The sequence below is a fragment of the Chelonus insularis genome, unplaced genomic scaffold (genome assembly GCF_013357705.1).
Source record: "Chelonus insularis isolate UGA/USDA-ARS -01 unplaced genomic scaffold, ASM1335770v1 contig_310_pilon, whole genome shotgun sequence".
NCBI lineage: Eukaryota > Metazoa > Arthropoda > Insecta > Hymenoptera > Braconidae > Chelonus > Chelonus insularis.
In genome coordinates this window covers 214,550-241,760 of record NW_023276483.1, presented here as the reverse complement: position 1 = coordinate 241,760, position 27,211 = coordinate 214,550, and the positions used below count along the sequence as shown (strand labels likewise).

The window sequence follows — 27,211 nt, the reverse complement described above, 5'->3', positions numbered from 1 at the left end:
AAGTAACCTGTAAATCGAAATGTAGAATGCTATTTGTTTACTAAAACAAAAAAAAAAATTAATCATAGTTATTGATGCGATAGTAGAAATGATGATGAATGAAAAAAAGAGTAGTAATGATGAGATAACGGAAGAAAAAATTTAAAAAAAATCGTATTAATTATTATTATAAATATACAATGATAAAATTTAGATAAATACATAATATTAGGTTGGTAATTAATTATTATAACTATTATTTTATTTTTATTATTATCATTGCCATTGCGAAATGACAAAAAAAAACGTATGTACGAACTTTGTATATCCTGTACCAGAATATATAAAGTTATAGTGGACTGCATAGTGTTGCAAATGCCAAATCAAAAAAGTGCATGATTTTTTTAATTAAATACAACCATTTTACAATAAATGCTGAAAAGAATAAAATTAATTATTAAGTAAAAAAAAGAAAAAAAAAAAAAAACTAATAGATTCATGTAGAAGCAAATAAGTGTCTCAGTTTTAATGAGGCGCTTAGCGGAGAAAGGGTAGGCTTTAAAGATAAATGCTGGTGCTGTGCTGTGATTTTTATAAAAGAAAAAAAAAACAAGGAAAAAAAAAATATGAATGAAGTGAATTCGTCGATGGTAGAAAAAAAATTAAGATGCTTTTTATGAAAATATACAGATAGCCTAAGTACCTGGATCCTGCCCTACATCTCCGCCAGTAAAACGGAGTTTATCAAAAAAAAAAAAAATAATAAAATAAACAAATAATAAATCGTGTATCAATTGTATAGGCTGTATAATGTATTTGCTTTAAATAAATTAAATATAGATTGTTAACAAAAACGCTGTTATGAGATAAAGGAGTTATCTCCAAACGGTGGTGAAGTACGTTTTGCTATTTTACCCGATGATATACAGTCCTTGCATCAAAGCCTTATTGTACCTACGAACTATAAATAAAATGAATAATTAATGATTTAAATAAAAATATAAAAATTAGTATAATTGTCAGAGAGTAATGTGTATCCCTTGTATAACAGAGACGAATGTAATTAGACAGAATATGTGAGTAATTAAGATTTCATTAAAAAATAACATTATTATTGCAGTAATATTACATAATTAACTACGTGGAGATTGTAATGAAAAAAAAAAAAATTTTAAAATTAAAACGAAGATGACTGAAATAAAAACATTATATATAAATAATTAAAATAAAGACATCCAATTTTTTTCTCTCATTTTTTAGGGTGAAAATAGTAAATCGTTGCGCTTTATATATTACATTAATCGAGTATATAAATATGCGAATAAAAAATCATTACGTACAGAAGCAAATACAGAAGTACAGACATCTTGTCGTTAAATTGTAAGATATTGTGTTCAGAATCCAGAAATGTACTCTGACCCCTTCCCAGACTTATTATTATATATTAAATATATTGTGCACTATGCTCCGACTTGTCCATACAAATAAATATATTAAAAAATCTCATTTTTGATCTCATTTTTATTTAAATAAAATATACTAATCAATATATATATATATTAAATTTTTATTCTTTATTATTATTACATTTAGTATTTATATTTAAAAATACAATCGAATTTATACAAGAGAATGAAAATATTTTTACAAGATTTCTTTCAAATGTAAATTTAAAATTTCGCGCCGTCGCCATTTTGTTTTGTAGTTTCTATTTGTACCGTTAGGTGGTCACGGATCAGTGCTAATCACATGTTTCGGTAGAATAATAAACAATAGATATATTGTTTAATTTTTTACAAATAATTATCGAACAGTATATTTGTAATGTTATTGAAAATTGTATTTATTTACAAAATATAATTATGGATGAAATAGAATATAAATTGGCATCAAATAATCCCATTCTTATAACCCATGTAAGTAATCAAATACTATGACTAGCAATTAATTATTCCAAACAATTATAATTATAAACTTTCAGGGGATATCTAAAATTTTGGAAACTGTTAAAAATAAATTAACAAATAATGAAAATGATGACACTTCTAAGGTATTTAATTTTTCGAAGTATTTTTGTCTTACTGAAATATTTAAACATTATTTCCTATATTAGATTCCAGAATTATGGTCTTTAATTGCAAAATGCAAAAATGAAAATGCTCTTGTAAGTTCAGTAGCATGTCAAGCATTAGTAACACTTGTTGAACGAGGCCATTTGGAAACATCTTTAGCTTTATCAAAACTAATAGCAATATTAGGAGAAACAAAAAATTATTTAGCAGTTACAACAGCAATCTGCAATTTATTAATTCTAGATTTGAAGCAGAGAAAATCTACAAATAGATACACATGTCCGTTCTCCATAAAAGCACCTCAACATCCATTAATAACAGTTTTAACTCAAAACACTGATGCATGGCGAAATATCCTCGGTCAAATGCAATCAATATTGCATCACTGCGAACCAGGATTTGTTTTGCATCGTGTAGAATTATTACGACCCGTGTTTATGTACATTTTATGCAATCCAAGTATGAATCTCTCGGAGAATTGCAGGCACCAAACCTGGCATTTATTAATTAGAACGCATGAAACATTAAACTTACAATTAGAGATCATTCAGTGGTTACGTACAAATGATTTAACATCATGTATCAATACGAACCATTTGGTCTTGGAATTAACAGAATTATCTTTAGCCACAAAACATAAAGAATTATGTACATCATTAGCGCCATTAACTATGGCATTAGCATTTGATCTTTTGAAGCACAATTACGATCCTAGATCTAATATCCTCATGATGGAGAACATTCTCGAGCATTCTAACGATTGCATCGGAAGCATCATGATAAGCCTACTGTCTGATATGTTATTAATTACACCAGTAATTTATTTGCACGATATAATGCGATTAGGAGTGTTGATACTGACTAAATTAAGCTCTAACGAAGTTATAGCTCACTCATTACTGGCATCAATTTTGCCTTGGATGGCTTATGCTACACCTTTGTCTTCGAACGCTTTAGATGTCGGCAAAGAATTGATTAAACTGATAACTACTAAATTAACACCTAAGAATCATTCGAAACAAATTTATTCTAATAAAATATTCAGTATAATATGCAATGCTAATCAAGATATTCAATTTTATGCAAATCTTTGTGCATGTTTAGACGATTTAGATGAAATGAATATGATTTCATGGCTTGAAAAATTATCTGAAATACCCAACGATTTCCTTTATAATTATAAAAATATTTTAGGAGGAATTATTTCAAAATTTAAAAATGTTTCAATTACTTCTCAAGCATTGAAATTACTTTTAAAAATAATCAAGTTCAAACCAGCATCTGCAGGATATGTGTTATCATTAATTCTCTACAAATTGTCGAATATTGAAGGAATACAAGAGACAAAAGAGCTTTTATTTGCACTACCACAATTAGCCGTGTCAAAAGAAAATATTCCAATCATAGTACACACTTTTCATACGTTATTGAATTCTGAAAAATCATTAAAATACCTAGCAATAAATCTCTATTTGAAAGCATGGGTAGTTGAACCTCGTTGTCATCGGCATTTGTTCTCAGCATTGATAGAAATGAGCAAAAATGACAAGACAGTAATGGCATCTATAGCTTGTGCGAAAGCAATGCAATTCATTTGTGAAACTAAACCAGAACATGGCACTGAATTGGTACCGTTGTTATCACAAACATTAAATCATTGTACTGATACTGCTGGTAGTGCGGCAAGTGCTCTCGCTCTTCGAGGTATTTCAGCATTGTGTGTTGCTGGAATAGCAGATGTTTGTTCAACGTGGCGAGTGCTTTCACCCAAAATGAACAAAGAAGTACGACCAATTGTCATAAAGAGCATGTGTAAATTTTTTGCAGATATTCCATCCAATGCTACTCATGCTGATGAAGAGTATGATCAATTACTAGAGCAGGTGTTGGGAAAATTATGGACATTTGCGTGTTTTGAAACAACTAGAAATATTGAAGTAGTTGAAGCTGCTTTTAAAGCTTTAACGGCTTATAACCTTAGTCAAATGAAGCTTTCTTTTTTACCAGAAAAATTTAAAACAAACCTGCAATTACCACAAAAATATGCTCAAGCATCAACAGAGACGGGGAAAAAGCCTGAAGAAATAATGAGTTATGTTCCAGGAAGTTGTTGGATCACAATGCTTGAAACAGTGTATGAACCTACAAGATCAATGGCTGGAGATTTTTTAATTAAACATATCAGCGAAGAATTGTATGGATTTAAAACAGGAATATATATGTGGTCCATGGGTGAACCAATTAATTATAAATATCTTTCAGAAAAAAGTCCTATTCGTGCAGTTGGAGAATATCTTCGTCGTTACGAAGCTATTGATCATATAAACAAACAAAAAATAATGCTAGAATGCTTACGAATTTTTTCACACAAATATCTAAAAGCATTACCACCCATTAAATGGGAGCTTTTGAATCCAGCAATTAATATGTCAGATGAAGCTCGAGCTTATGGAATAGCTTTAGCATGTCATCAAGCATCAGTTTCACCATCAGCCAAAGAATTTTTGAGCAAATATATATCAAAAATGACGAAAAATTGCGCTGAAGTTAAAACAGCATCAGAAGAATTCAAGAAGATCAGGCTTTTATGCTCACATCTAGAAGATATTTGTCGAGGAGTAATGTCAAATGTTTTAGGACCATTTTTAGATGTTGTAATGAATTGTATTACTGAAAAAGCAATTAATAATGATAAGGATGGAGTAATGATCTTTAATGAATTAATGGAACATTATGCAAACATTCTCAAAGATGATCTTGTTCATCATGACAATAAGACGTTAATAACTGACATTCTGGAGAAATTATTAGACCGAATTCAAGTTGAAAATGAAATTTTTCCAGCTTATGTTAAGCCAATGCTTGAAATGTCTATTGAACAAATTGAAAGAATAACTCTACCAAGTGTTTGGACAGAAGTTACGAATAATAAGTTGAAAAAAGCTATTGTTATTAGAGCTGGACTCGTTCTGAAAAGAGATAATGCAATTCCATTAAGTTGGATGGATGTAATTCTTTCAGTTTCATCTTCAATTCCTGGGTAATCATCTATTTACACTATTCTATAGCTTTTTTTACATATAAATTTCAATTTATAAAGTTAATTAAAATATTTTTTAGGATTCAAACATTTTTATTAAGTCATTTGAAAAGAATCCAATCTCAGCTGAGAACCGATAAGTCAAATTCTACCTGGAGTCTAGATTTAATGTGTAAAATTCAAACGACAATTCTTAATACCAGTGAAGAATATTCTACGGAATCTTTAGCATTTTTATGTGATGTCTTTTTCGTCACCATAATTACTTTTGCTTGTGATGATTGTTTATTAGTTGATGATGAAATCATTGTCACATCACATGATACAAGAGCAAGACTTTTTCCACATGCATTAGCAACAATTATTGAAAAACCTCATTGGATGAATAATGCCCTACAGGTATAATACAAGCAATAATTGTACTTGAAAAAATTACTCATAGCAACAACATTAATTATTATCTATTAATATCAGTCATTTATTAATCATTAATATTTTCAGATAATGGAATGGTTAAACTTTATGAGAACTAGTGTTCTTTCTGATACGTACAAAATTGTTTTTCACAACGCTTTAGTATCTCTAAAAAAAGAGAAATGTCTAGATGAATTATGGACAAGCTATATTTCTATTAAAAGTCCTATAAATTTATAAGAAAAATAATTTAACAAATATTTTTAAAAACTGGCTATATTTTGAAACATATTGTATATTGTGCATCAAGCGATAATATACCGCTCTTTTTTAATTAATTATATTCTTAAAATAATTTCGTCACATATGTTGTATGTGACGGTATTCATAATGCTAGACTGATGTTTCAGTGTTGTCCAAAGTCATAACTGTGAGTGTATTTGGACGAGACCCAGTCAATACTTGTTCTTCAGGTGGTCTCATTCTTGGCTCCAATATATTTCTTTTTGTATCGACGTTTTTCTTTATAGGTGTTCGACTTGGACTAGATTTGCGACTATTTGGGTATGATTTCAGTAAACGGGCACTATTTTTAAACATGAATTATCAAAAAAATTGATATCTCCTAGGATTTCTAATCAGTTATAAATTTGATTATTTTATAATTATTTAAACATTTGTACTTACGCATCAATCAGCTTGAGCAACAGTCTTGAATAAATTTGATACTCTTCATCAGTAAATTCAGTCGGATCATGCCTAGCATGCTCATACAAATCACAAAATTGATGAATTATTCTCTGTCCACTTCCATTTAAAGGAGCTGCTAAAGTGGTGAGTAAATATGCACGTAAATTTTCTGTTGGATGTCTTTTCAGACAATTGTCATATTTTGTAATTTCTGCTTCTACAAAAATTTAACAAAACTGTTATATTATTGGCAAATATTTTTATTAATTAATAATTTAATTCCTTACCAAGTGTTTTCACATCATCTACAGCTTTAAGTCGATAATAATGTGATGGCACTTGACTTCTAGGTTCCATGATCAACCTAGGATCACTAATAAGTTGAGCTTCATATTGAATTCTTGGTATTACTTCTATTCTCCTGTCAATTTCTCTTTTTAACGACTAAAAAGAATATTTTTCAAGGTAACTATTGTATTATATTTAATCCAATTTGATGTTCCAAACATAAATAAACTATTAACCTCATTAAATACGAACCTTTTTAGCATCATGTCCAATAGGAACATGAGGTCCTCTTCGAGATCTTAAAGCAAATCTCATAATTTGTCGTTTTGCAAAAATGAACAACAATAAAATAGTAAGAACACCAGCGGCAATAAATATAACAATTGTTACACCTGACAGTTCTTCTGTCATATTGTCAACGTGAATTTTGTGTTTCCAAACCAAATCAGCTGATTTTATTTGGAGATAACTGAGAGAGCTCATGTCATGAGGACAGAAGTTCAACTACCATGATCAGTCGATATAGTAGTGTACAATTGTAGTAAGTAAACAGCTTGGACATGAACCAAAAATGTGATTTATCCTATAACCGTGGAATAATCAATATAATACATAGAAATTACTTTAATTACACATATTCATCCATTGTTAATAATTATAAGTATGCTGGATTCGTGGTCAAAACACCAGACTTTGATTTTGTCAAGCAGAGTTCAATACCAGTCTCAACCAATTTTTGTTTTTTTTTTAGTGAAATTAAATGTAATTATAATTTTGATGAACCAAAATAAATTTTTAATAATGAATTACGTTTTTTATTTAATTATTCCTTTAATTAATAGACGCTAGAAGGACTTTTGAGGTAAGAAGAAAAAATTCCTCAATTTTGATAATCGGAGGTTGCTCTGTACGTTTCAATATTGAAATCGCAAAAATACAGAACAAACTCAGAAAAACAAGTAGAAGAAATTTTTTCAACGTCTTTTATAGAAACATCAAAACGAACAAAATGAGCCTCCAAATATCAAAATTGTAGGATTTTTTGTTTTTACCTCAAAAATAGCAAATAATCGTAATTATGCGTGGATCATAAAATCATTGATGCCATTGGAAAGATCATGACAAGACGGTTTCAAAACACTGACTATCGACTGTATTTGGTCAGTAAATCCAAGAGATATTCCTGAAAAACTGCGATACATAGAAAATATGCATAACTTCTATGCAAATGATGCTACGGGGGTAATCGAGGGCTCATATGATAGATCTGGACCTAAGTAAAGAATTTGAATCCCCCTATAGGATATCCCCGTCAAAAATGCCGTATCTCGCTTAGTTTTCGAGTTATGAGCGTTTAAAGGTTTTTCTATGCTTCATCGTAGCATAGCTTTGTTTTCTGTAAATAACTCACGATCTACAAGACCTACATAGATTATGAGCATATTAATGGATTCCCGAGAGCAAGAGCTTTCCATTGATGTAGCCAAAATTATGATCCAAGCATAATTTATGCTGAAATTATAGCCATTTCCGGTTTCACCTTTGTACTTACGTGCATTGGGAAAAATTTCATTTCAGGTGATCGCATTTTGAATTTCTGAACATCAAAACGTACAGAATAACCCTCGATTATCAAAATTAGAGAATTTTTCCTTCTAACCTCAAAAATAGCAAATAATCGTAATTATGCTTGGATCATAAAATCATTGATGCCATTGGAAAGATCATGACAAGACGGTTTCAAAACACTGACTATCGACTGTATTTGGTCAGTAAATCCAAGAGATATCCCTGAAAAACTGCGATACATAGAAAATATGCATAACTTCTATGCAAATGATGCTACGGGGGTAATCGAGGGCTCATATGATAGATCTGGACCTAAGTAAAGAATTTGAATCCCCCTATAGGATATCCCCGTCAAAAATGCCGTATCTCGCTTAGTTTTCGAGTTATGAGCGTTTAAAGGTTTTTCTATGCTTCATCGTAGCATAGCTTTGTTTTCTGTAAATAACTCACGATCTACAAGACCTACATAGATTATGAGCATATTAATGGATTCCCGAGAGCAAGAGCTTTCCATTGATGTAGCCAAAATTATGATCCAAGCATAATTTATGCTGAAATTTTAGCCATTTCCGGTTTTATCGTATTTTAAGATTAATGAAATCGATTTTTGGTATCTTTTCTATTAATAGCGCATTCTCAGGCATCGATAGAATGATCAGAAATTATGCTCGAATCATAGCACATCAATTTCGGTATTCTTGACCCAATACTATATTTTTCAGCATCAAGACAAAATGAATGAGTAGTTGAACATGAAAAGCATTCCACGAGATCCCGAGATATTTTGTAAATCGGTAATACCTGGAAAAACATGCATATCTTCTATGCTCAAAGTATAGGGCATTGTAATGTGACACACTTTATCGATATCACAAATATGTCATACCTGTACACAGTTTTCATACGGGTTGAGCATTCTCCAAACATGAATGACTGTGGTCAATTGACATGGTGCTGTCATCTATTGAATTTTTTGAAACTTTTCCCAACGAAAATCTTATCAAACCGTAGTTTTCTAATTTCTTTTCAATTATTACATTTCATTATCTGAAAGAATTTTTTTGGAAATTGTAAAGATGGCAAGAATAGTCCTAAACAACATTAAGGAGCTTAAATTACATCTTGGCGTTGGAGCACGATGAATTGACTTATAATTATTCAATTTTCTTTTTCATTTTTTAAATACAAAAATCAATTAAAATATCAAAATTTCTCTCTATCGCACTACAGCATAATACAAACTTTTATTTGAGACCCAAATTTTTAGGTAAAAGCATGAATTGACGAAAAAATCAGAAAACTACGATCCCGTGTGTGTAAATTCCCTAGGGGGGGCTATTATTCCCTAGGGGGAATCAGATTGCTTTCTGACTTGAGCCCAGTCTCGAAAATATAATCAATTAATATGCCATAAATCACGATGATGGTACATATTTTGTAAGATTTTTTCGATAGCTTTTTTAAATATTGTTTCATTTACTGCTGCAATTTCATCTAGATTATTTTTTTGTTCTTGACTGTACGGTGGATTTGTTTTGATAAATGATAAAATAAATTTGCCATAATTCTTATCTTTAGAAAATGTCGTTGCTTTTTCAGCTAAAAGAGTAAGCAGACGATCTTTCAATGAATTTTCTACTTTAGAATCAATCAATCCTGGTAAAATTGATATATGCCAAAGTTTTAATTCTTTTACATTCATTAGAAAATCTCTGAAAATAATGAAATTGATTATATAATTTTGTAAGTGATTTATTTAACTAATATAAAATAGAAAAAGTACTTACGATATTATTGTCATCTTCTGTTCTCCCTGATAACTCTGAATTATTACTGACATTATCGAAGTTTCTTGCAGGTCAACATTAATTAATGGAATGTAAATTAACGTTTTTATATCTTCTGAAAATTTCTTTACCATTTTAAGAATTATCACAGACAACTGCCTCGAAGGTTCTTTCAATTCTGTTATCTACAATTTTAATCAAAACAATGTTGAGCTATAAATATTAATTCTTTTTAATTTTGTATTCATTAAATATACCTTTGGAAGTAAGAGTTTGGAGCAGATAATTTTTATATATTGTATTCCTTCATCAACGTCCATCTCACAGATTGAATTACAAAGATCAAATATTCCTTTAATGTCTAACCTTTGTGATAAATTTTCAAAAACATTCAATAGTTCTTCATCACTTAAATTTTTCAAAATATCAATATCTAGAATTTTATTCGTTTCTAATGATTCATAAACTGCATTTATTCTGTCATCTAAATCAGACCCTTGACTTCTTTTAGTACTCGAAATTGGAGAATTACATTTTTTGACTTGTGTGAAAAAAAATTGTGATGATTGCAATAATGAACTGTTCGTGGATTCTGAATGATTTGTTGACAGATTAAGATCATCAATTTCCATCACAGATTCTTCTTTATCATTATTTAACTCTTCTGGTTCCTGAAAAATAATTATTATTAAAAAATTATTCCAACTCAAGATGCTTTGAAGTCATACTAACATGTATAGGAAACAATTTCTGCCAAATAGAATTAGAATATTCAAGATCTTGATTCAACCACAAGGTTTCATGAATCTTCAATTTATTTTTAGATTCTTCTGATAATGAATAATGCTCGAAGTCTTCTAGATCCATTATATTAAGAATAAAAATAAATAATAATTTGAAAATTAAAGGATCAAACAATTCAAACCCAAGCAATTAAAACCCACAACTAATATGATTCAATCAATCGATTTATCACAATACTCGATTATTATAAAATCGATTAAAAAACTAGTCACATGTATATTTTATGTGAATGTATATTGTGCATAATTTGCTGATAAAGTAGAATTTCTGCTACTACATCACCTGTTATCAATTATATATACGTCAATTACATGTATACATGTGTATGTCATTTTTTCTTTACAACAGTAAGACAGCAACAGTGAATCCGAAATTTTTTTACTCCAATCAAGTTGTGTATGTATAACAAAGAAAGTGACTTTTTATGTTCAAAGTGAATGATTCATTAATAAAAGTCTATCGAAAAATTGGTGGTTTTCAACAATAAAAGTCTAAACATGAATGGATTGTGAAATAAATGCGGAAGTTACGATTTAATCAAATTTCACTTCACACTAAACAGATTTATACTGGATAGCAATTACTGGGTGGTGCTGTAAAATAATACAGCACAATATTAATTGTAAACATGAGTAAGATGTATTCAACAGCTAATTTAACAGATAAAGAATTGAAAGAGCAGGGTAATCGTTTATTTGGTCTTCACAAATACGAAGATGCAGCCAATTGTTATTCTAAAGCCATTGTTAGTTAACTTAATAACTCGTTGACACTCTGATATATATATATTTAGTACACGTAATCAGACTTTTTAATCTGAATTACATGTTTATTTCTTTTAGATCAAAAATCCAACTCAAGCTCAATACTTTACAAATCGAGCACTTTGTCATCTCAAACTCAAACGATGGGATTCATCCTGCCAAGATTGTCGACGTGCACTAGATATAGATCCATGTTTAGTAAAAGGACACTTTTTTTTAGGCTTAGCTCTTTTAGAGTTGGAGTCATTTGATGAGGCAATAAAACATCTACAACGTGGTAATTATTTTATTGTCTAGAGATAATAGAAGCACTAAGCATAGGGAATAAATTTAATATTAATTGATGTTCCAATTTTACTTACAGCTGTCGATTTAGCTAAAGAACAGAAGCTTAATTATGGTGATGACATGACTAGTGCTCTACGACAAGCACGTAAAAAACGTTTTCAATTGCGAGAAGAGCAACGACTTGCTCAAGACATAGAACTACAGACATATCTAAATCAATTAATTCTTGAGGATGCTGAACGAAAATTAACAGCTCTTAACGAACAAAATAAATCTAATATCGAAATTAGAAGTTCAGCTGATCATGAGGAGTCGACTGAATCAAATAAAGTATGCGATTCTGATTCATTATCGGCAGCTCAAGCTTTTTCAGCAGCAAGAGAAGAAATTGAAAACAAAAAGGAAACTTCGATTGTACGTCTGAATGACCTTTTTGCTAAAGTTGATGAAAGACGACGAGTAAGTTAACTACATTCTTGTCATTTTTTAATTTGAATTCGTTATTTTTCAGCTTATTTAATTATATTTTATTTTCAGAAACGAGATGTCCCTGATTATTTATGTGGAAAAATTAGTTTTGAAATTCTCCAAGAACCTGTAATTACACCCAGTGGAATAACATATGAACGTAAAGACATTGAAGAACATCTACAACGAGTTGGTCATTTCGATCCTGTCACTCGAGTTCGGCTTACGCAAGATCAATTGATTCCAAATTTGGCCATGAAAGAAGTAGTCGATGCATTTTTGCTAGAAAATGAATGGGCTTTAGATTATTAATAAATTAATTTGTTATATTTTAATACGATTTATCTCGCTGCATTATTAAACGAAGGATCGATAAGCTCGGTCTCATGTAATTTCATCTGCATGCGTTCACAATACTTGGATCAAATTCTATCATTTGACCTCAGACATATGTAAAATATACTATATAATTATAAAAATATATCTCAATAATCTTAATAATAATGATAATAATAATTTTTGTGAATTAATACAGATTTAAATAAATGAAAATAGTTTATTTTATGCGAATAAAACGACGTTTACTAATTTTTATTAAAAAAAATACTATCAAATAGTAATTTTCTATAACTGTTTTGCTTTTGTACAAATTCTTTCAAGTTAGAATAATCATGTTTCATGCTATCTATTTTGATCATCAGAAGTATCAGATGTTTTAACGAAAATAGATAAAAATACAATACAAGAGATAAAAATTGCTACCACTGGTGGTATTGTCCACTGATAAGTAGCCGGATTTTTTGTCGCTGCCATTAATAGTAGAATCCAACCAAGTATTCGTTCAACAACTAAAATTAACTGGATTTTTATGTCATCATTTTCTATGAATGGAGTAATTTTAACATAACCAAATGAAGCCCATCCAGTTAAAGTAATCCAACTGATAAACATAGTCGTGTCTTCTGTTGACAGTCGAGTTTCATAACTGAAAAATAGTTCATTCTTATAAATAAATTACTCTCTTATTAATGTGTTTGATGAATAAACTACTATTTACCTAAAATTTTTCGCCCAAACAAGAGCTGTTGGAATGGCTGATGCAGCAGTAAGATACCAAGTAATAAATAATAATAAGTGATTAATTATATTAGTTGTTGGATCTACGTCTTCACTTTTAGTAATTTTTTGTGAGTCGTTTTTAGATTGTTTACTTGATGATCTTCTGAATTTACGAGCAAAATTACGTAAAGACGCCATAAACAATTCTTCTAAATAATCTTCATACATACGAGTCAACTTTAAAAAATAAAATACAACAGACAACAACATAATAATTGCAGCACAGCTGCCAGATATTAAAACAATAAAAATGAAGCTTATAAAAATTGGTAAGCTATCCAAAGTCTGACGAAGTAACCAATCGTACCAAGCGATTGGAAAATGAGCCAATGCTCTTGCCAAAAATCTGTAATTATTAAAGTATTAATAATACCTTCAAATACAAAGTTAATAATGAATTTTCTTACCTAGCTGTTAAATTATGAACTATGGATCCTGAAAAAATAACAGCACAGCACGTAGCAATAGCTAAAACAATCAACAGTCCAATGGCTACGCAGCTTTCAAACAGTAGACCAGAAATTAAACTAACAACAGAAGTAACTCCGAAAGTTAATAGAGTTTTGTATTTGTTGTTATCCATTCTCATGGTAATCATGAGCAATAGTAAACCTATAAGTATTGGATAAAGACGAAACCATCGATCTCTTACAAAAATAACTATTCTATCAATAATGCCAGCTCGGCGTAAGAAAATCTTGTATGAAAATCTAGGATCTAAAGTTACTCTGATAGCAACAGTATATAATGAAGAGTTATCATTAACTGGAGTTTGTAAACGAATGGTATTTGTTCGTCCAACATCAACTTCTGTAAGAGTAGAATATTGACTTATAACTGAATTTGAAGGATTCCATAATTCTCGTGTTTCAATACCAACACTTCCGAATGTATTGATGTATTCTCCACCATCAATAGACTGTAATACAATATTTATTGCATCCGGAATACCTGTTGTAATGAAATAATAGCGAAGAATACCCGGTTCAGTAGTTACAGTTGAGCTTTTCGACGACCCAATCACAAAATTAATTGGTACAGGAAGCCAACTTGGACTATCATCGTCGATATGTACTTTTCGTTCTTTAAAAGAATACATATCGATGTGGATCAATACTGGTATTTTTTTACTCATATCTTCTGCTGAAATTTTTATTATTATGTGTGTTGCTCCAAAAACATTACGTGAAGTATTAAGGTCTAAATCAACACTTTTTCGTAGTCGATACAAATGATCGGGAAATAATTTCGTGCGATTTGTAAAATTCCATCCCCATTTGCACAATGAATCTGACGATAATTCTGAACATGCAAAGAGCCAGTCTGTAGTTTCTAAGTCAATAGTATCCACACTAAGATTATCATAAGTTATAAACTCTTCTTTAATTGGAATCATTAAATATATTGGACGATCATTTCTTTTTCCTTGGTAAATCTCACTATAATTACTGCCATAAAAAGTATACTGTGGAGAAGTGACAGGAATAACAATTGCATTGGATTGAAATTGAGATTTATTCTCATAATGAGGCAATTTCTTTCCAGAATATCGACTAGATAGATGATAAGTCAATGCTTGTAATTTGGCCGAAGAGTCAGACTTTATTGTAGGAATTCGTCCTGAAGTATCTACACAGTCGAATAAACTACGTACTAAAACTATAATCAACTGTTTGCACCATAAAATCGATAAATGATCTTGCGATCTCCATACATTAGGAATAGCTGAAGATAGAACATTTAAATCTGCATGAGGATCGATGGTTTGTGATGAAGTGACTAGACTATCTCGTGGACCTCCACCAATAGAAATAACAGTGGTTCCCATTTGTTTCAGTTTTTCAGCTTGTGCATTAACTCGATGATAATAATTGGCAAATGTTCTATCAAACGCAACACTTGGAATATGAGGACTAGCCAAGTTGATCAAAATATTAGCTAAACTTGTGTTCGAAGACACATCTTGTAATAAAGCTGCTTTGGCAACAATACCACCCATCGAATGACCAATTAATAATACTTTATCTACATTTCCACCATAAAAATTTAATATATGGTGAATACAATACTTAACAAACTGTGTCTGTTCATCCAAAACACCTATAAATAATAGTTTTATTAAAAGGTGAGAATAATAAATTGATTATGATCATTAAAAACTGAATTACCTCCATAAAGAGCAGAGAGACCTTTTGCTAACGATACTGTGAAGTAATCAAAGTGAAAGGATGTTTTTCGTTTCAGACTCATTCTCAGACTTACTGAAGCAATGGACCTTACTAAAAAATTAATTGTTAATTTTTATAAAATTATGATATAAAAGGAATACTTTACCTTGTTCATGTGAACCAGCATTTCCAGGAATAAATAAAACAGGTATTCCAGAAAATTTCATTCGTCTTAACTTTTCAACCATATAACCTTCTCCATAAACATACAAACCAAACTTTGGATAATTTTTTTCTATTTCTGGATTTAGTTTTATTTTCTGTAAACAAATAATTCAGTTTTTAATTTAAGAAGCTACATGAAATGAATGAAAGGTTATTTAAATACTTTATTCATATTTACCACATATTGGGGATATTCAAACATGAATGTCATATCACAAGTATGAGATTCTAGAGTAGTTAAATAACGTACACCTCCAAGAATGTAAAGTATTAATGAAAATAGACTAATTAAAGATAAAAAAAGAGTTATCACCACAAAACCTTTTGCCATATTTTGAAAAAATAGATCTGTAGATATAATTAATCTTAACTATTTTCTCCACAAAAGATATCTATTTGTTTAAGCTTGGCATTGATCAAATAATTTTATCCGACAGATGTCTGTTCCATTTTATTTTTACTTCCATCATTATTGTAAAAACTTCATTATCATTCTTATGAGCTAATTAAAATAGTACTAATTAATAGGATTGGCTGATAAATTTTTACCAGTCTAAACGAACTCATTTGTATTTATTGTCAAACTACTGAAAGAAGCTAGTATACTCTCATTCTGTTACCTTGGTTCCCCTACTATGAATGTAAGCTTGCTGATAGGTTATTGAATTTTTGGTGGGGATGACTAATCCATCTATACATGATATTTATATTTCATGGCATAAAAATGTAAATAAAATTATTGTAATAAAAATCTATTTTAATAAAAGAAGTCTTATTAAAAATAAATAAATGACTTAATTATTAGTTATTTATTTCACTGAATTAATGTAAATTAGCATCTTTATTCAATATGAAAAATGAAAAAATAAAAATTTAAGTAGAAAATTTTAATTGTATTAAATCAATTTTTTCATTAATATATGCTAGTTAAGAATTGACAAAATTTTCGTGAATTATCACACTTCTTAAAATAACAGTAGAATTTTGCAAAGGCAATACGCTTATTGGTCTGCATCATCCTTTGTTACAGAGAATGGCTCTGGAACTTCTACTACTTCACAATCTACAATAACCACATCATCAACCGGTTTATCATTTCGGCCTGTTGGAGTTTTTTCTATTCTTCGCACCACGTCCTACACAAAGAAAAAATTAGTCAGCATCGAAAATTGTTTTTTGGTAGTATTTATGATGATGATGATTATTATACATACCATTCCTTTCAAAACCTTGCCAAAAACAACATGTTTACCATCGAGCCAAGGTGTTTTCTTTGTCGTGATGAAAAATTGAGAACCATTGGTATTTTTACCAGCGTTAGCCATTGATAGCCAACCGGCTCCAAAATGTTTAAGCTTAAAGTTTTCATCGTCGAAACGATCACCATAGATACTTTTTCCTATAATTTTCGATATTATTTATAAATTAGTTAAAATTTTATAGATCTAAAAAAAAAATGTTGAGTTTATTAACCTCCAGTTCCATCTCCTCTTGTGAAGTCACCACCTTGGATCATAAAGTTTTCGATGACACGGTGGAATTTACTGCCTTTGAAACCTTCGCCTTTAGGTGCTTTTGCTAAACCTACGAAATTGGCAACAGTTTTCGGGACAGTTTTTCCAAATAATCCAATTTCTATTACTCCAATGTCTTCTTTTCCAATTCTCATATGAAACCGAACCTAAGTAATCAATCTTTTTGGTTAACTCTTTGTGCACAATATGGAATAAATACTAGCAAATTTAAATAATAACTGACCTTATCTGTAACTTTAGGTCCATTGGCTTTATCATCACCATTGACATTCAGTGATAATATTGATAAACTTACAATAAATATTAATAATTTCATTGTTAACTGAAAACACTCGAGCCGCTAAAGAAACGAACGTTTATACTCTGAAAGTTGCTGAAGACTAACGATATATATATATATAGGTATGGATACATATATAAAGGCAATCTGACTTCTACATTCAAAGCTCTTCAAGTGCACGCTCTCCAACGGCACACCAACTTATCTTGTGCACGTTCTCCAGCCCCCAATTCAAATAATATGCGACCAATCACGTGCAATAGTTTGAGTTTAAATTCATTTTTAAATTCTGCACAATGTTTCGCACAGAGAGAGAGCGTTTGATTGAATAAAGATAGCTATAAGAGTTAGAAGAGTGGGAATGAAGCAGATTGTAGGGGAAGTATGTGTGAGGATGGGCCTCGGTCCCGAGCTGAGGGCTTCGACTGTACAACTTTTATCGTCAGAAACAGACAATATAGGCAGTCTATATTTGTATCTATACATATATATATATCCTTTACCTTCGAACTGCCTTGTCAAGATTATTATCGTACTCATGTTTTTAACGTGGACCAACGTGATAGGTCACTTGAATGCAGTAATTATTATTATCATGTTTTAGATTTTTAATCAAATAATTACGCTCATTTAATTTATAATATTATTTAATATCAACATTCATACTTATTTTTTAAATCAAATGATAATTATTTAATCTATATAAAAAATAATAGAGCATCTGATAATAAAAAACTATTGGATTTATTAGACAGAAATGATTTATATATAGGAAAATAAGGATATTAAAGTAATAAAACACATGCTTGTCACAATTTTGATATGATTTTTATGTATTTCTGACTATCAATAAATGCATAAAAACACATTCGTATATGTGACATAGGATTTAAACTTATTACAACATTTACTACCTTGTATGTTTCATATGAAAAGTAAAATAATTTTAGGAGATAACGACTAATTCATTATTTTTATAATTTTGTATTATAATCTTATTTAAGAAAATTTGATAATGAAATTTATTTTCCTTATATCTATCGTTCATAGTCCATAAACATATTCAATTATTTAAAAAAATCTGTTTTATATTCAAAATTGTATTTCTAGTTACATATATCTTCAAAAAAAGATACTTGTATCTAATGTTTTATATAAACAAAGTTGATGTGAATATATATATATATTTTTATATATATAGACATATATATTTTTATACTTAAAAATTAGTCAATTTGATAAAAATTTATTATTAAATTAATTGCAATTTCATTCACATGATTTTTTTTAAAAAACGATCTTCATGATATATAAAATAAATTTAAAATAATCAATAAAATGATAAAATGATAAAATAAAATCAATTAAAAAGTATAACTATGACGAGTTTTGTACCCATAATTTTTTGTGCATTTTTTCATTCTTACCAAATTGAAATTAATTAAATTAGCTTATCTCACACATCATAGCACATTTGCAAATTGAAATAATAGTTTTCAAATTTATAAATGAAATAAATTTTAAAATAATCTATCATTTGATGTATTTTTTTTATATATTTTAATCACATTGATGGTATGTTGCCCTGTTACAAACATTTAATACAGTATAATAATGAGAAACCCAAAAAAAATGTAAATCATGGAAAAATAAAATCAAAAACAAACTAATATTTACCTTTCTTTACCCATGTTTCTGCGCGAAAGACGTCTCTGTCGATCGTACATTGATAAAGTATATCTTTTAGTATGAGAAGGGTTTGTTCTCAATTCTCGTAAATCGGTAGTCTTTGCTTTTTCAACTTTATCCATAAACTTGGATATTAAGTCGGGACAATTTAAATTGCTTTCTGGTTCCCATGTATCGTCAGAAGGTTTAAAACCTTTCCAACGAATTAAAAATTCTCTACTTTTATTTTTTTTAAAATGGACATCTATAATTTTTTCAACTTCAAATTCTTTACTCGATTCTTCTTCACTATCATCAACTTTAACTACATAAGTAAATGTGAAGAATTAATTATCATCTAACATAAAAATATCCTAAAATATTCCATAAACAAATGATTTAATTACCATCATTGTCATTGTTGTGTTTGGACAGCCTCGTTTTCTTTGGCTTTTTTTCAGTAGAATTAGCTTTTTCATCCGTCCCATCATCATTTGCTTCAGACTTATCTAAGTAATTATGATATGAATGTAGATAATCATAATAAAATATTAGCTACTTACTCCAAAAATATTTAATTTACCATCGCCATTTTTTTTTACAGTCTTTGATTTTCGTTTTCTTTTAGCAGCTCTTGGTGATTTGGTTTTTGCTGATTTGCCTGGTTTTTCTTCTGAATTCTGCGTAACTTGATTTTGCTGCATTTCTTCATCAACTAAAAAGTCTTCTATCAGTTGAGGGCAATTTAAATCCTTCTCATTTTCCCACGTATCGGAGCTTTCGTCATATCCTTTCCATCTAACTAGGAATTGACGCCGGCCTTTGATAGTGCGACGTGAGACTATTTTTTCTACCTTTAAATAATGTAATTCAATTTGTTTATTAATGTCGGATAGTATTTTAATAATTTATTCTCATAGTTTAGTTAAAATTGATGGAATTTTAATCAAATTACATTTGGCGGGAAAAGAAACAAAAATCTGATTTGTAAGTTCATAATTAGGTAGGTATAAATAAAGAGCTACATAAAAATACCTCATATTCTTGACTACTATCTTCCTTTTCTTGAGAAGTAGTGGCTTTTCGGTCCTCCTTTTTTCGGCGTTTATCACCGGCGCTCTTGGTGACATTTCCGTTTTCATGCCGGGACGAGGTATCTGACGAATTAACATCGACCTCGTCGCCTTGTTTTGTTTCTGTTTCAGCATTTTCTTCTGCGGCTTTACTCTCTCGTCCACGAGGCGTTTTACGTTTCGATTTTACCGCATTTTCGCCATTATCATCGTCAGGTTTAGCTTCATCACCAGTGACTTCGGTTTTGTGCGCATTATCGCCATTTTCTTCAGACTCGGCGTCACTCGGGCTGTCGGACTTTCTGCGTTTACCCTTCATGATTCTTCGCATTATTTGTTTGATATTCGATTAAAAAATAATACAACAAAGATTGCCGAATATTTATTTTTATATTTTTATTTAGAAAATACTACATGCCGCCTACCTACACTATCGCTTGAAAGATAACAATATTACTATATGCACTATCAAATCGGAGTTTCAGCTATAACCGGTTAGAGATCCTCTAGTGAGGTATGGGAACTACACCGCCATTGTTCAGACGCCTGGAATTTAATCGTCGATAGAGCGGGAAAATTTAAATTATTCCATACTTATTCGTTATTCGTAAAGATAATTTTAATTAAAATCAAATATTTTATTACTGAAATTTTCATTATTTATCTTTAATCGAAAAAAATTGCCGAAAAATAACTAAAAAAAGGAATTTATTTAGGGTCCCTAAAAACTGTAAAAATATTTGTGCTTTCTATTCTAGGGATAAAAATTTTACTGGTCGCCAAAGCGCCATCTATTGAAATACCAACTAAACATATTTAAAATTTCTGGCGGGAAAATAACCGATATTATTGACTTTATTTATCAATTTAAGATATTTAAGGTTGCAAAACTTATATTATTATCGTATATATTTTATACTCTTATTTTTTAAGTCATTCTAAGCCATAAAAAATTTTTAATTGACTTGAAACTCCAAATAATCTGTATTCTTAGAATCTGTCACTCTTAGAGCCCCTAGATATTTTTTTTGTTTGGTAAAGTATTTTTTGTTCATAAAAAAAAAAGATATCTATATTATAAAGAATCAAATACAACTTCCAAACCTTATCACTACGTTTCGTCATATACATTGAATAAAAATGAGATATTTAATCAGTTTCTCTGATGTATTCATCATACATATACATTATTCAAATACTGACTTTTATATATTTTTCATAAAATAATTTGAGAAAATAAATAAAATTCTCAAAAACATAAAATGTATAACCTTCGAAAAATATTTTCTCACAGGTACAATTTAGTTGATGTAGTTTATAAAATATTAGAATTACATACTCTTAAATGTTTACAGGAAACAAACATTCTTCTCAATAGAGCATGAACTTTCAGTAAGTGTTACTCTGAATGAAGCAATTGAAAAAGTAAGAAATTAACTCCTCAATTGAGATTATTATCAATTTATCACTTAAAAGAGTATTATTGTAATTAGAACAGAAAGTTAACTATACATTTCTATATGTTAAGGTTCTAATTGCTAATAGAGGAGAGATAGCATGCAGAATTGTAAAGACGGCGAAGAAATTAGGAGTAAAAACTGTTGCAATTTATAGCGATGCTGATAGGAATTCAATGCACACTGATTTAGCTGATGAAGCATTTTATGTTGGACCATCTCCATCAGCTCAAAGTTATTTGAAACAACATGAAATTATTTCAATTGCCAAACGTACCAAGTGCCAGGCAATTCATCCAGGATATGGATTTTTATCAGAAAATATGGAATTCGCCCAACTTTGTCAGAAAGAAAAATTAATTTTTATAGGACCACCTGCAAGTGCTATAAGAGATATGGGAATTAAAAGCACCTCTAAAACTATCATGGACAAAGCTGGAGTTCCTATTATTCAAGGATACCATTCTAATGATCAATCTAACGACGTTTTATTAAAAGAAGCAATAAAAATTGGGTTTCCAATTATGATCAAAGCTGTTCGAGGTGGAGGCGGTAAGGGAATGAGAATTGTAAATGAAGAGAAATTTTTCTTTGAAGCTCTAGAGTCGGCTCGAACTGAGTCGCAAAAAGCTTTTGGTGATTCAGCAGTACTTTTAGAAAAGTATGTAAATAATCCAAGGCATGTTGAAGTACAAATTTTTGCTGATACTCATGGAAATGGTGTATATATGTTCGAGAGAGATTGTTCTGTACAAAGGCGACATCAAAAAATAATCGAAGAAGCGCCTGCTGTAATTTATTTTTTTATAATTATCAACCTTTTGCCCTAGTAATAGTTTATATTAATTTTAATTCTTTCTTTCAGCCAGGATTATCAAGTGATGTACGTAGAAAATTAGGTGAAGCAGCTGTAAGAGCTGCTAAAGCCGTGGGATATGTTGGTGCTGGGACTGTGGAATTTATCATGGATCAAAAGGATCAGAGTTTTTATTTCATGGAAATGAACACTAGACTTCAAGTAGAACATCCAGTTACTGAAGCAATTACGGGGTTAGATCTTGTTGAATGGCAATTGAAAGTTGCAGCAGGAGAAAAACTTCCTCTCCAACAAGAAGACATTCATATGAATGGACACGCTTTCGAAGCTAGAATTTATGCCGAAGTATTGAATTAGTTCTAACAATTTTATTATTTTAAAATATATTGGGTATAGATTTTATCTAAATAAATCTTTAGAACCCTCGAGGTGGATTTTTGCCTGGAGCTGGATCACTTTTACATCTCAATCCTCCTAGAGCATCTGAAGATGTCAGAGTTGAAACAGGAGTCAGACAAGGAGATGAAGTATCAGTTCATTATGATCCAATGATTGCCAAATTAGTTGTTTGGGGGCAAAATAGGGATGAAGCACTACGAAAATTAAAATCAAAACTTGCAGAATACGATGTAATTATCATCAATCATAATCATATAAGTTTTTTTTAAATTATACCGATCCAATGAATATCAATAATAATTTTATTATCGTAGATTGCTGGCGTAGAAACAAACATAGAATTTTTAAAGGATTTATGTAGCCATCCAAAATTTCAAGCTGGCGATGTACACACTGGATTTATTGATCAATGGAAGGATTCATTATTTCCATTTCTCCAAGTTCCTTCTCACGTTTTATGTCAAGGAACACTAGCTATGATTTTATGGGAAGACTTAAAATGTTTAAAAGCAGCTATAAAAACCGCAGATCCATTTAATCCATTTAATACGGAACTAGGATTTCGACTGAATCATTACTTGCAAAAAAGATTTTCATTTCATTTTTACGATCAAAAGTATGTAGTTGATGTAAAATATACTGAACCAGATGTTTATGAAATGAGAGTTAATGACATTGGTCCTTGGAGAAAAGTTACTGGGACATTGACACAGGGTGATAATATTTTAGAATTGAGATCTGAAGTAGAAAATAATATAACTAAATCTAGAATTGTGACCATGAATGATGAACTATATATTTTTACCACAGTAATACTTTTTTCTTTCTCTTCAAATACGCTTTGTAAATTTATTTTAATTAGTTGTCTATTTTTTTAGGATCGAATGTGGAAATTAAAATTGCCAAAACCAGAATTTTTAAATAAACTCGATCAATGGTCGGATTTAAAAGGATCAGAAGTCAGTCCTCTTCCAGGAATAGTTGATAAAATTTTAGTGAACCCGAATGATTCTGTGAAAAAAGGAGATTCTTTGATTGTAATTGTTGCAATGAAAATGGAGGTAATTTATTTCAAATTTATTAATAAAGCTTTGTCTTTATTGATAAGTAAGATTGGACTCTCAAAAATAAATAAACTGTTTTCAGCACGTTATTAGAGCATCTTCTGATGGAACAATTGAAGAAATTTTATGTAAAGTTGGAGAAACAGTACAAAAAAATCGATTACTTTTGAAGATAAAGGAATAAATAGACAACAAATTCATAATAGGTTTAAGTAAAAAATATAATTTTGTTATTGAATGTATTGAATATTTTTAAAAATTGTTAAAATAACTGTTATAAAGTGATTCAATTTCAAATCACTCCGAGTTCTTTTCCTATGTCAACAAAAGCATTTACAGTTCGATCAATATCCTCTGATGTGTGAACTGCACTTAATTGAACTCGGATTCGTGCTTTACCTTTTGGAACCACAGGATAACTAAATCCTATCACATAAATACCTCTTTCTGTAATGAAAAAATTCATTTCAATCTCTTATTGAAAAAACAATTGTTTTTTTCAACATACCCAACATTTTATCAGCAAATGTTGATGCCAATTTAGCATCTCCAAGCATTACAGGTGAAATAGGATGATTATCACCGCTAATTGTGAATCCAGCAGCTGTCATTGCCTTTCTGAAGCGTTGAGTATTTTCTTCTACACGGTTCATTAATGACGGATCACTCATCACCAACTTTATTGCTTTTATTCCAACAGCAGCCACTGCCGGTGGTATAGCATTAGAAAATAAATACGGACGACTTCTTTGTCTCAATAAATCAATCAATTCTTTCGAACTAGTTGTGTATCCTCCTGCAGCTCCTCCTAAAGCTTTTCCCAAAGTTGAATTTATAATATCAACTTGACCCAAGAGATTGTAATATTCTTCAGTTCCTCTAACAGTAAACAGACCAATGTATATTTTAAATATAAAAAAAATCATGATGAGATAAAAAGTTCATTTACCGGCCTGTTTTTCCTATAAATCCCGTTGCATGACAATCGTCAACAAAAGTAATTGCATTATATTTTCTTGCTAAATTAATTATTTCCGGAAGAGGTGCATAATTTCCATCCATAGAAAATACACCATCAGTCGCAATAAGTCTCATTCGGCATGATTGAGCTTCTTGAAGTTTAGATTCTAAATCTGCTAAATCTCGATGCTTATAACGGAACTTTTTTGCTTTACATAATCGAATACCATCAATAATTGAAGCATGATTTAATTCATCACTTATCACTGCATCCTCAGGTGTCAGTAGAATTTCAAAAAGACCAGCATTTGCATCAAAGCAAGAAATGTACGCAATAGCATCCTCACGACCATGAAATTCTGCAATTTTTGATTCTAATTGTTTATGAATATCTTGAGTCCCACAAATGAATCTCACTGAGCTCAATCCTGCTCCATATTTATCTAAAGCCTCTTTTGCAGCTTTTATTAACACCGGATTGTCCTGAATAAATAAAAGGTTGAAATATTATTAAAATAAAACACGCAAGAATTACTGACGATAAATATGAGTAAATAAATAATACCGATAGCCCGAGATAATTATTAGCACAGAAGTTGAGTACTTTTTGTCCATTATTTAATTTTATACTTGTATTTTGTGAAGATGAAATTATTCTTTCATTTTTCCAAGTTCCAGCATTTTTTATTTCAGTTAATTCAGGCTGTAATATCTCCGGAAATGCACTAAAATATCTTTTGACAGATGTCTGCGATACTCTACGGTCTGTTGATGATTATAAATATTATTAAAGAACAACAATTCTATGTAAAAAATAAATTATTTATGTAAATTATTTTTCTTGTCTACTCACGAATAGAAAACACTTGATACATATTGATCATATCTATTTTATACAACTCTATAAAGTAAACTAAAGTTAATATCAAAGTCTGTGGATTGATAACTGGTTCTTGTGGCTCGGTAAGAACTAGTTGACCTTGAACACAACGAACCTCCCTCTAAATTTTTAGAAAGTATAATTCGAAAACTAGACAGACTATTCATTTTTTTGTTTACTGCATATAAATATCTAGCTGTACAATACTTTTAAATATTATTTTACTGGAAATTGGGCTATCAAAAGTTCTTATTAGAAAGATTGATTATCATCTGGATACAAATGATCTAAAATAACAATAAAATTATCAATTTTGACTTTTGTATCTTAATAATACACAAAAAAACTATAATTATTTTAAGAAATACCTTCATTTTCAAGTGTTGAATAAGACATATCATCATCAATATCTATTACTAAATAAAAAAAACAAATTAATTATTCAATGAATTGTTTAAAGTAATAATTAAATCTGTAGTACAATTCTAACGATGTATATTTGCCTACATTCAATAATATGAAATGTAACAGTTGATAGATTTTATCAATACCTTCCTGTTTAATAATAATTTCTGTATTAATTTCTGAATCTGACTTGAAGATTTCTAGAATAAAATTTTTTATTTGAAAAAATTAATAATTACGCATGTAACGTGATTAAAACAATCGATATTACCTTCTTGTTTCACTGTTGAAAAAATTATAGGTTGATTGTCAAGAGTATCTAAAAAAATATTGATTTTATATATTGTTTACTCTTTTTGTTAATATAAAAATTTACACAAATTCAAATATACCTTTCATTTGAATTTTATCATTAGATGGTGTTTGAATCTCTACTCTGCAATAAATAAAATTATAGATATTATTTTGTAAATACTATCTTCAACTATTATAAATAAAAAGTAAATTTACTTTAACCAATTTTGAGCCGAAGCTAATTTTTCTTGGGCACGAGCTCGACGTCGCAATTCACGTTCTCTCTTCAGACGAATTTGTTTTTGATCGTATGATTGATGAGCACGAAATAACCGATGCATTTCCCGATCTTTTTGTCTTCGTAACATTTTTTGTTCTGGTGTTTCCTTGGCACGACTTAGACGTTTTGCTTCTCTGTCTCTAGCTCTTTGTATCTCCAACTCTTCTTCACTTAATTGAGATCTTCGTCGCTTTTGACGTTTACAATCTTTTTCTTCTTGAGTCTTGCTTTTAGCTCGCATTTTCATTTTGTTATAAAAATAACAAATATTTTGTGCTTAACTTTATTTATCAATCGTCTAAATTTTAAGATGAACATTCAATGTTCAATGCCTATATAACCAATATTCGAATTTTTAATAAAGATGGGTTGATAACACTCATTGCTATAATATAATTAGTAATGATTATTTGTATCAAGTAAA

At 29.8% G+C, this 27,211-nt stretch overlaps 9 protein-coding genes across 15 annotated transcripts; 3 read left to right on the top strand and 6 right to left on the bottom strand.

The window, feature by feature from the left end:
• Positions 1-1,569: 1,569 nt before the first annotated feature.
• LOC118065380 (focadhesin) lies at positions 1,570-5,843 on the top strand. Its single transcript, XM_035080621.1, has 5 exons — positions 1,570-1,895; positions 1,961-2,029; positions 2,093-5,091; positions 5,172-5,490; positions 5,593-5,843. The coding sequence occupies exons 1-5, from the start codon at positions 1,842-1,844 to the stop codon at positions 5,743-5,745; spliced, it is 3,594 nt and encodes a 1,197-aa protein (XP_034936512.1). The 5' UTR covers positions 1,570-1,841; the 3' UTR covers positions 5,746-5,843.
• Positions 5,546-6,997, bottom strand: LOC118065384 (protein C1orf43 homolog). Its single transcript, XM_035080628.1, has 4 exons — positions 6,736-6,997; positions 6,483-6,639; positions 6,193-6,412; positions 5,546-6,091 (listed from the first exon to the last, which is right to left on the bottom strand). Exons 1-4 carry the CDS (start codon positions 6,964-6,966, stop codon positions 5,899-5,901), a joined length of 801 nt encoding a protein of 266 aa, XP_034936519.1. The 5' UTR covers positions 6,967-6,997; the 3' UTR covers positions 5,546-5,898.
• Positions 6,957-10,799, bottom strand: LOC118065383 (uncharacterized). 5 transcript variants are annotated; one of them, XM_035080627.1, is made up of 5 exons: positions 10,572-10,799; positions 10,097-10,510; positions 9,840-10,024; positions 8,939-9,764; positions 6,957-7,066 (listed from the first exon to the last, which is right to left on the bottom strand). In XM_035080627.1, exons 1-4 carry the CDS (start codon positions 10,704-10,706, stop codon positions 9,449-9,451), a joined length of 1,050 nt encoding a protein of 349 aa, XP_034936518.1. In that variant the 5' UTR covers positions 10,707-10,799; the 3' UTR covers positions 6,957-7,066; positions 8,939-9,448. The 5 variants fall into 5 exon arrangements, with proteins under 5 accessions (XP_034936518.1, XP_034936515.1, XP_034936514.1 ...); XM_035080624.1 differs by having other exon boundaries at positions 7,014-7,066; positions 7,536-9,764; XM_035080623.1 differs by lacking the exon at positions 6,957-7,066 and adding an exon at positions 8,246-8,282.
• Positions 10,800-10,969: 170 nt separating this feature from the next.
• STUB1 (STIP1 homology and U-box containing protein 1) lies at positions 10,970-12,630 on the top strand. Its single transcript, XM_035080740.1, has 4 exons — positions 10,970-11,388; positions 11,486-11,684; positions 11,772-12,154; positions 12,233-12,630. The coding sequence occupies exons 1-4, from the start codon at positions 11,272-11,274 to the stop codon at positions 12,473-12,475; spliced, it is 942 nt and encodes a 313-aa protein (XP_034936631.1). The 5' UTR covers positions 10,970-11,271; the 3' UTR covers positions 12,476-12,630.
• A 75-nt stretch (positions 12,631-12,705) lies between these two features.
• PGAP1 (GPI inositol-deacylase) lies at positions 12,706-16,459 on the bottom strand. The gene is made up of 6 exons (XM_035080731.1): positions 15,854-16,459; positions 15,617-15,770; positions 15,451-15,561; positions 13,690-15,382; positions 13,221-13,628; positions 12,706-13,148 (listed from the first exon to the last, which is right to left on the bottom strand). The coding sequence occupies exons 1-6, from the start codon at positions 16,004-16,006 to the stop codon at positions 12,845-12,847; spliced, it is 2,823 nt and encodes a 940-aa protein (XP_034936622.1). The 5' UTR covers positions 16,007-16,459; the 3' UTR covers positions 12,706-12,844.
• Positions 16,460-16,547: 88 nt separating this feature from the next.
• LOC118065448 (peptidyl-prolyl cis-trans isomerase B) lies at positions 16,548-17,646 on the bottom strand. Its single transcript, XM_035080742.1, has 4 exons — positions 17,434-17,646; positions 17,149-17,356; positions 16,890-17,074; positions 16,548-16,811 (listed from the first exon to the last, which is right to left on the bottom strand). The coding sequence occupies exons 1-4, from the start codon at positions 17,524-17,526 to the stop codon at positions 16,677-16,679; spliced, it is 621 nt and encodes a 206-aa protein (XP_034936633.1). The 5' UTR covers positions 17,527-17,646; the 3' UTR covers positions 16,548-16,676.
• A 1,337-nt stretch (positions 17,647-18,983) lies between these two features.
• Positions 18,984-20,796, bottom strand: LOC118065445 (heterochromatin protein 1-like). Its single transcript, XM_035080739.1, has 5 exons — positions 20,194-20,796; positions 19,742-20,012; positions 19,566-19,667; positions 19,168-19,483; positions 18,984-19,075 (listed from the first exon to the last, which is right to left on the bottom strand). The coding sequence occupies exons 1-5, from the start codon at positions 20,560-20,562 to the stop codon at positions 19,051-19,053; spliced, it is 1,083 nt and encodes a 360-aa protein (XP_034936630.1). The 5' UTR covers positions 20,563-20,796; the 3' UTR covers positions 18,984-19,050.
• Positions 20,146-24,458, top strand: Mccc1 (Methylcrotonoyl-CoA carboxylase 1). Of its 3 annotated transcripts, none has more exons than XM_035080734.1 (8): positions 20,146-20,161; positions 21,587-21,656; positions 21,760-22,479; positions 22,554-22,850; positions 22,925-23,134; positions 23,219-23,713; positions 23,783-23,965; positions 24,051-24,458. In XM_035080734.1, the coding sequence occupies exons 3-8, from the start codon at positions 21,865-21,867 to the stop codon at positions 24,150-24,152; spliced, it is 1,902 nt and encodes a 633-aa protein (XP_034936625.1). In that variant the 5' UTR covers positions 20,146-20,161; positions 21,587-21,656; positions 21,760-21,864; the 3' UTR covers positions 24,153-24,458. The 3 variants fall into 3 exon arrangements, with proteins under 3 accessions (XP_034936625.1, XP_034936624.1, XP_034936623.1); XM_035080733.1 differs by lacking the exon at positions 20,146-20,161 and adding an exon at positions 21,392-21,525 and having other exon boundaries at positions 21,587-21,623; XM_035080732.1 differs by lacking the exon at positions 20,146-20,161 and adding an exon at positions 21,392-21,525.
• Gcat (Glycine C-acetyltransferase) lies at positions 24,172-26,501 on the bottom strand. The gene is made up of 7 exons (XM_035080737.1): positions 26,485-26,501; positions 26,177-26,413; positions 25,782-26,095; positions 25,494-25,693; positions 24,918-25,411; positions 24,477-24,847; positions 24,172-24,415 (listed from the first exon to the last, which is right to left on the bottom strand). Exons 3-7 carry the CDS (start codon positions 25,810-25,812, stop codon positions 24,261-24,263), a joined length of 1,251 nt encoding a protein of 416 aa, XP_034936628.1. The 5' UTR covers positions 25,813-26,095; positions 26,177-26,413; positions 26,485-26,501; the 3' UTR covers positions 24,172-24,260.
• Between the last annotated feature and the right edge of the window lie 710 nt (positions 26,502-27,211).

Coding starts and splice junctions, on each gene's coding strand:
- LOC118065380 (XM_035080621.1), top strand. CDS start 1,842: ATGGATGAAATAGAATATAAATTGGCATCAAATAATCCCATTCTTATA. Junction 1,896..1,960: donor ATCCCATTCTTATAACCCAT/GTAAGTAATCAA, acceptor ATAAACTTTCAG/GGGATATCTAAAATTTTGGA. Junction 5,491..5,592: donor GGATGAATAATGCCCTACAG/GTATAATACAAG, acceptor TAATATTTTCAG/ATAATGGAATGGTTAAACTT.
- LOC118065384 (XM_035080628.1), bottom strand. CDS start 6,966: ATGAGCTCTCTCAGTTATCTCCAAATAAAATCAGCTGATTTGGTTTGG. Junction 6,640..6,735: donor TTGGACATGATGCTAAAAAG/GTTCGTATTTAA, acceptor TATTCTTTTTAG/TCGTTAAAAAGAGAAATTGA. Junction 6,092..6,192: donor TTGCTCAAGCTGATTGATGC/GTAAGTACAAAT, acceptor GTTTAAAAATAG/TGCCCGTTTACTGAAATCAT.
- LOC118065383 (XM_035080627.1), bottom strand. CDS start 10,706: ATGGATCTAGAAGACTTCGAGCATTATTCATTATCAGAAGAATCTAAA. Junction 10,511..10,571: donor AGAAATTGTTTCCTATACAT/GTTAGTATGACT, acceptor ATTATTTTTCAG/GAACCAGAAGAGTTAAATAA. Junction 10,025..10,096: donor CCAAACTCTTACTTCCAAAG/GTATATTTAATG, acceptor TTAAAATTGTAG/ATAACAGAATTGAAAGAACC.
- STUB1 (XM_035080740.1), top strand. CDS start 11,272: ATGAGTAAGATGTATTCAACAGCTAATTTAACAGATAAAGAATTGAAA. Junction 11,685..11,771: donor AATAAAACATCTACAACGTG/GTAATTATTTTA, acceptor TTTTACTTACAG/CTGTCGATTTAGCTAAAGAA. Junction 12,155..12,232: donor AAGTTGATGAAAGACGACGA/GTAAGTTAACTA, acceptor TTTTATTTTCAG/AAACGAGATGTCCCTGATTA.
- PGAP1 (XM_035080731.1), bottom strand. CDS start 16,006: ATGGCAAAAGGTTTTGTGGTGATAACTCTTTTTTTATCTTTAATTAGT. Junction 15,383..15,450: donor TCTCTCTGCTCTTTATGGAG/GTAATTCAGTTT, acceptor TATTATTTATAG/GTGTTTTGGATGAACAGACA. Junction 13,149..13,220: donor GTTTGGGCGAAAAATTTTAG/GTAAATAGTAGT, acceptor ACTATTTTTCAG/TTATGAAACTCGACTGTCAA.
- LOC118065448 (XM_035080742.1), bottom strand. CDS start 17,526: ATGAAATTATTAATATTTATTGTAAGTTTATCAATATTATCACTGAAT. Junction 17,357..17,433: donor GACCTAAAGTTACAGATAAG/GTCAGTTATTAT, acceptor TTGATTACTTAG/GTTCGGTTTCATATGAGAAT. Junction 17,075..17,148: donor AAGAGGAGATGGAACTGGAG/GTTAATAAACTC, acceptor CGAAAATTATAG/GAAAAAGTATCTATGGTGAT.
- LOC118065445 (XM_035080739.1), bottom strand. CDS start 20,562: ATGCGAAGAATCATGAAGGGTAAACGCAGAAAGTCCGACAGCCCGAGT. Junction 19,668..19,741: donor TGTAAAAAAAAATGGCGATG/GTAAATTAAATA, acceptor ATAATTACTTAG/ATAAGTCTGAAGCAAATGAT. Junction 19,076..19,167: donor AGAAACATGGGTAAAGAAAG/GTAAATATTAGT, acceptor TGTTTGTAACAG/GGCAACATACCATCAATGTG.
- Mccc1 (XM_035080732.1), top strand. CDS start 21,494: ATGTATAACCTTCGAAAAATATTTTCTCACAG. Junction 22,851..22,924: donor AAGCTAGAATTTATGCCGAA/GTATTGAATTAG, acceptor ATAAATCTTTAG/AACCCTCGAGGTGGATTTTT. Junction 23,966..24,050: donor TTGTTGCAATGAAAATGGAG/GTAATTTATTTC, acceptor AACTGTTTTCAG/CACGTTATTAGAGCATCTTC.
- Gcat (XM_035080737.1), bottom strand. CDS start 25,812: ATGATCAATATGTATCAAGTGTTTTCTATTC. Junction 25,694..25,781: donor GTATCAAGTGTTTTCTATTC/GTGAGTAGACAA, acceptor AATCATCAACAG/ACCGTAGAGTATCGCAGACA. Junction 24,848..24,917: donor TTTATAGGAAAAACAGGCCG/GTAAATGAACTT, acceptor GTTTACTGTTAG/AGGAACTGAAGAATATTACA.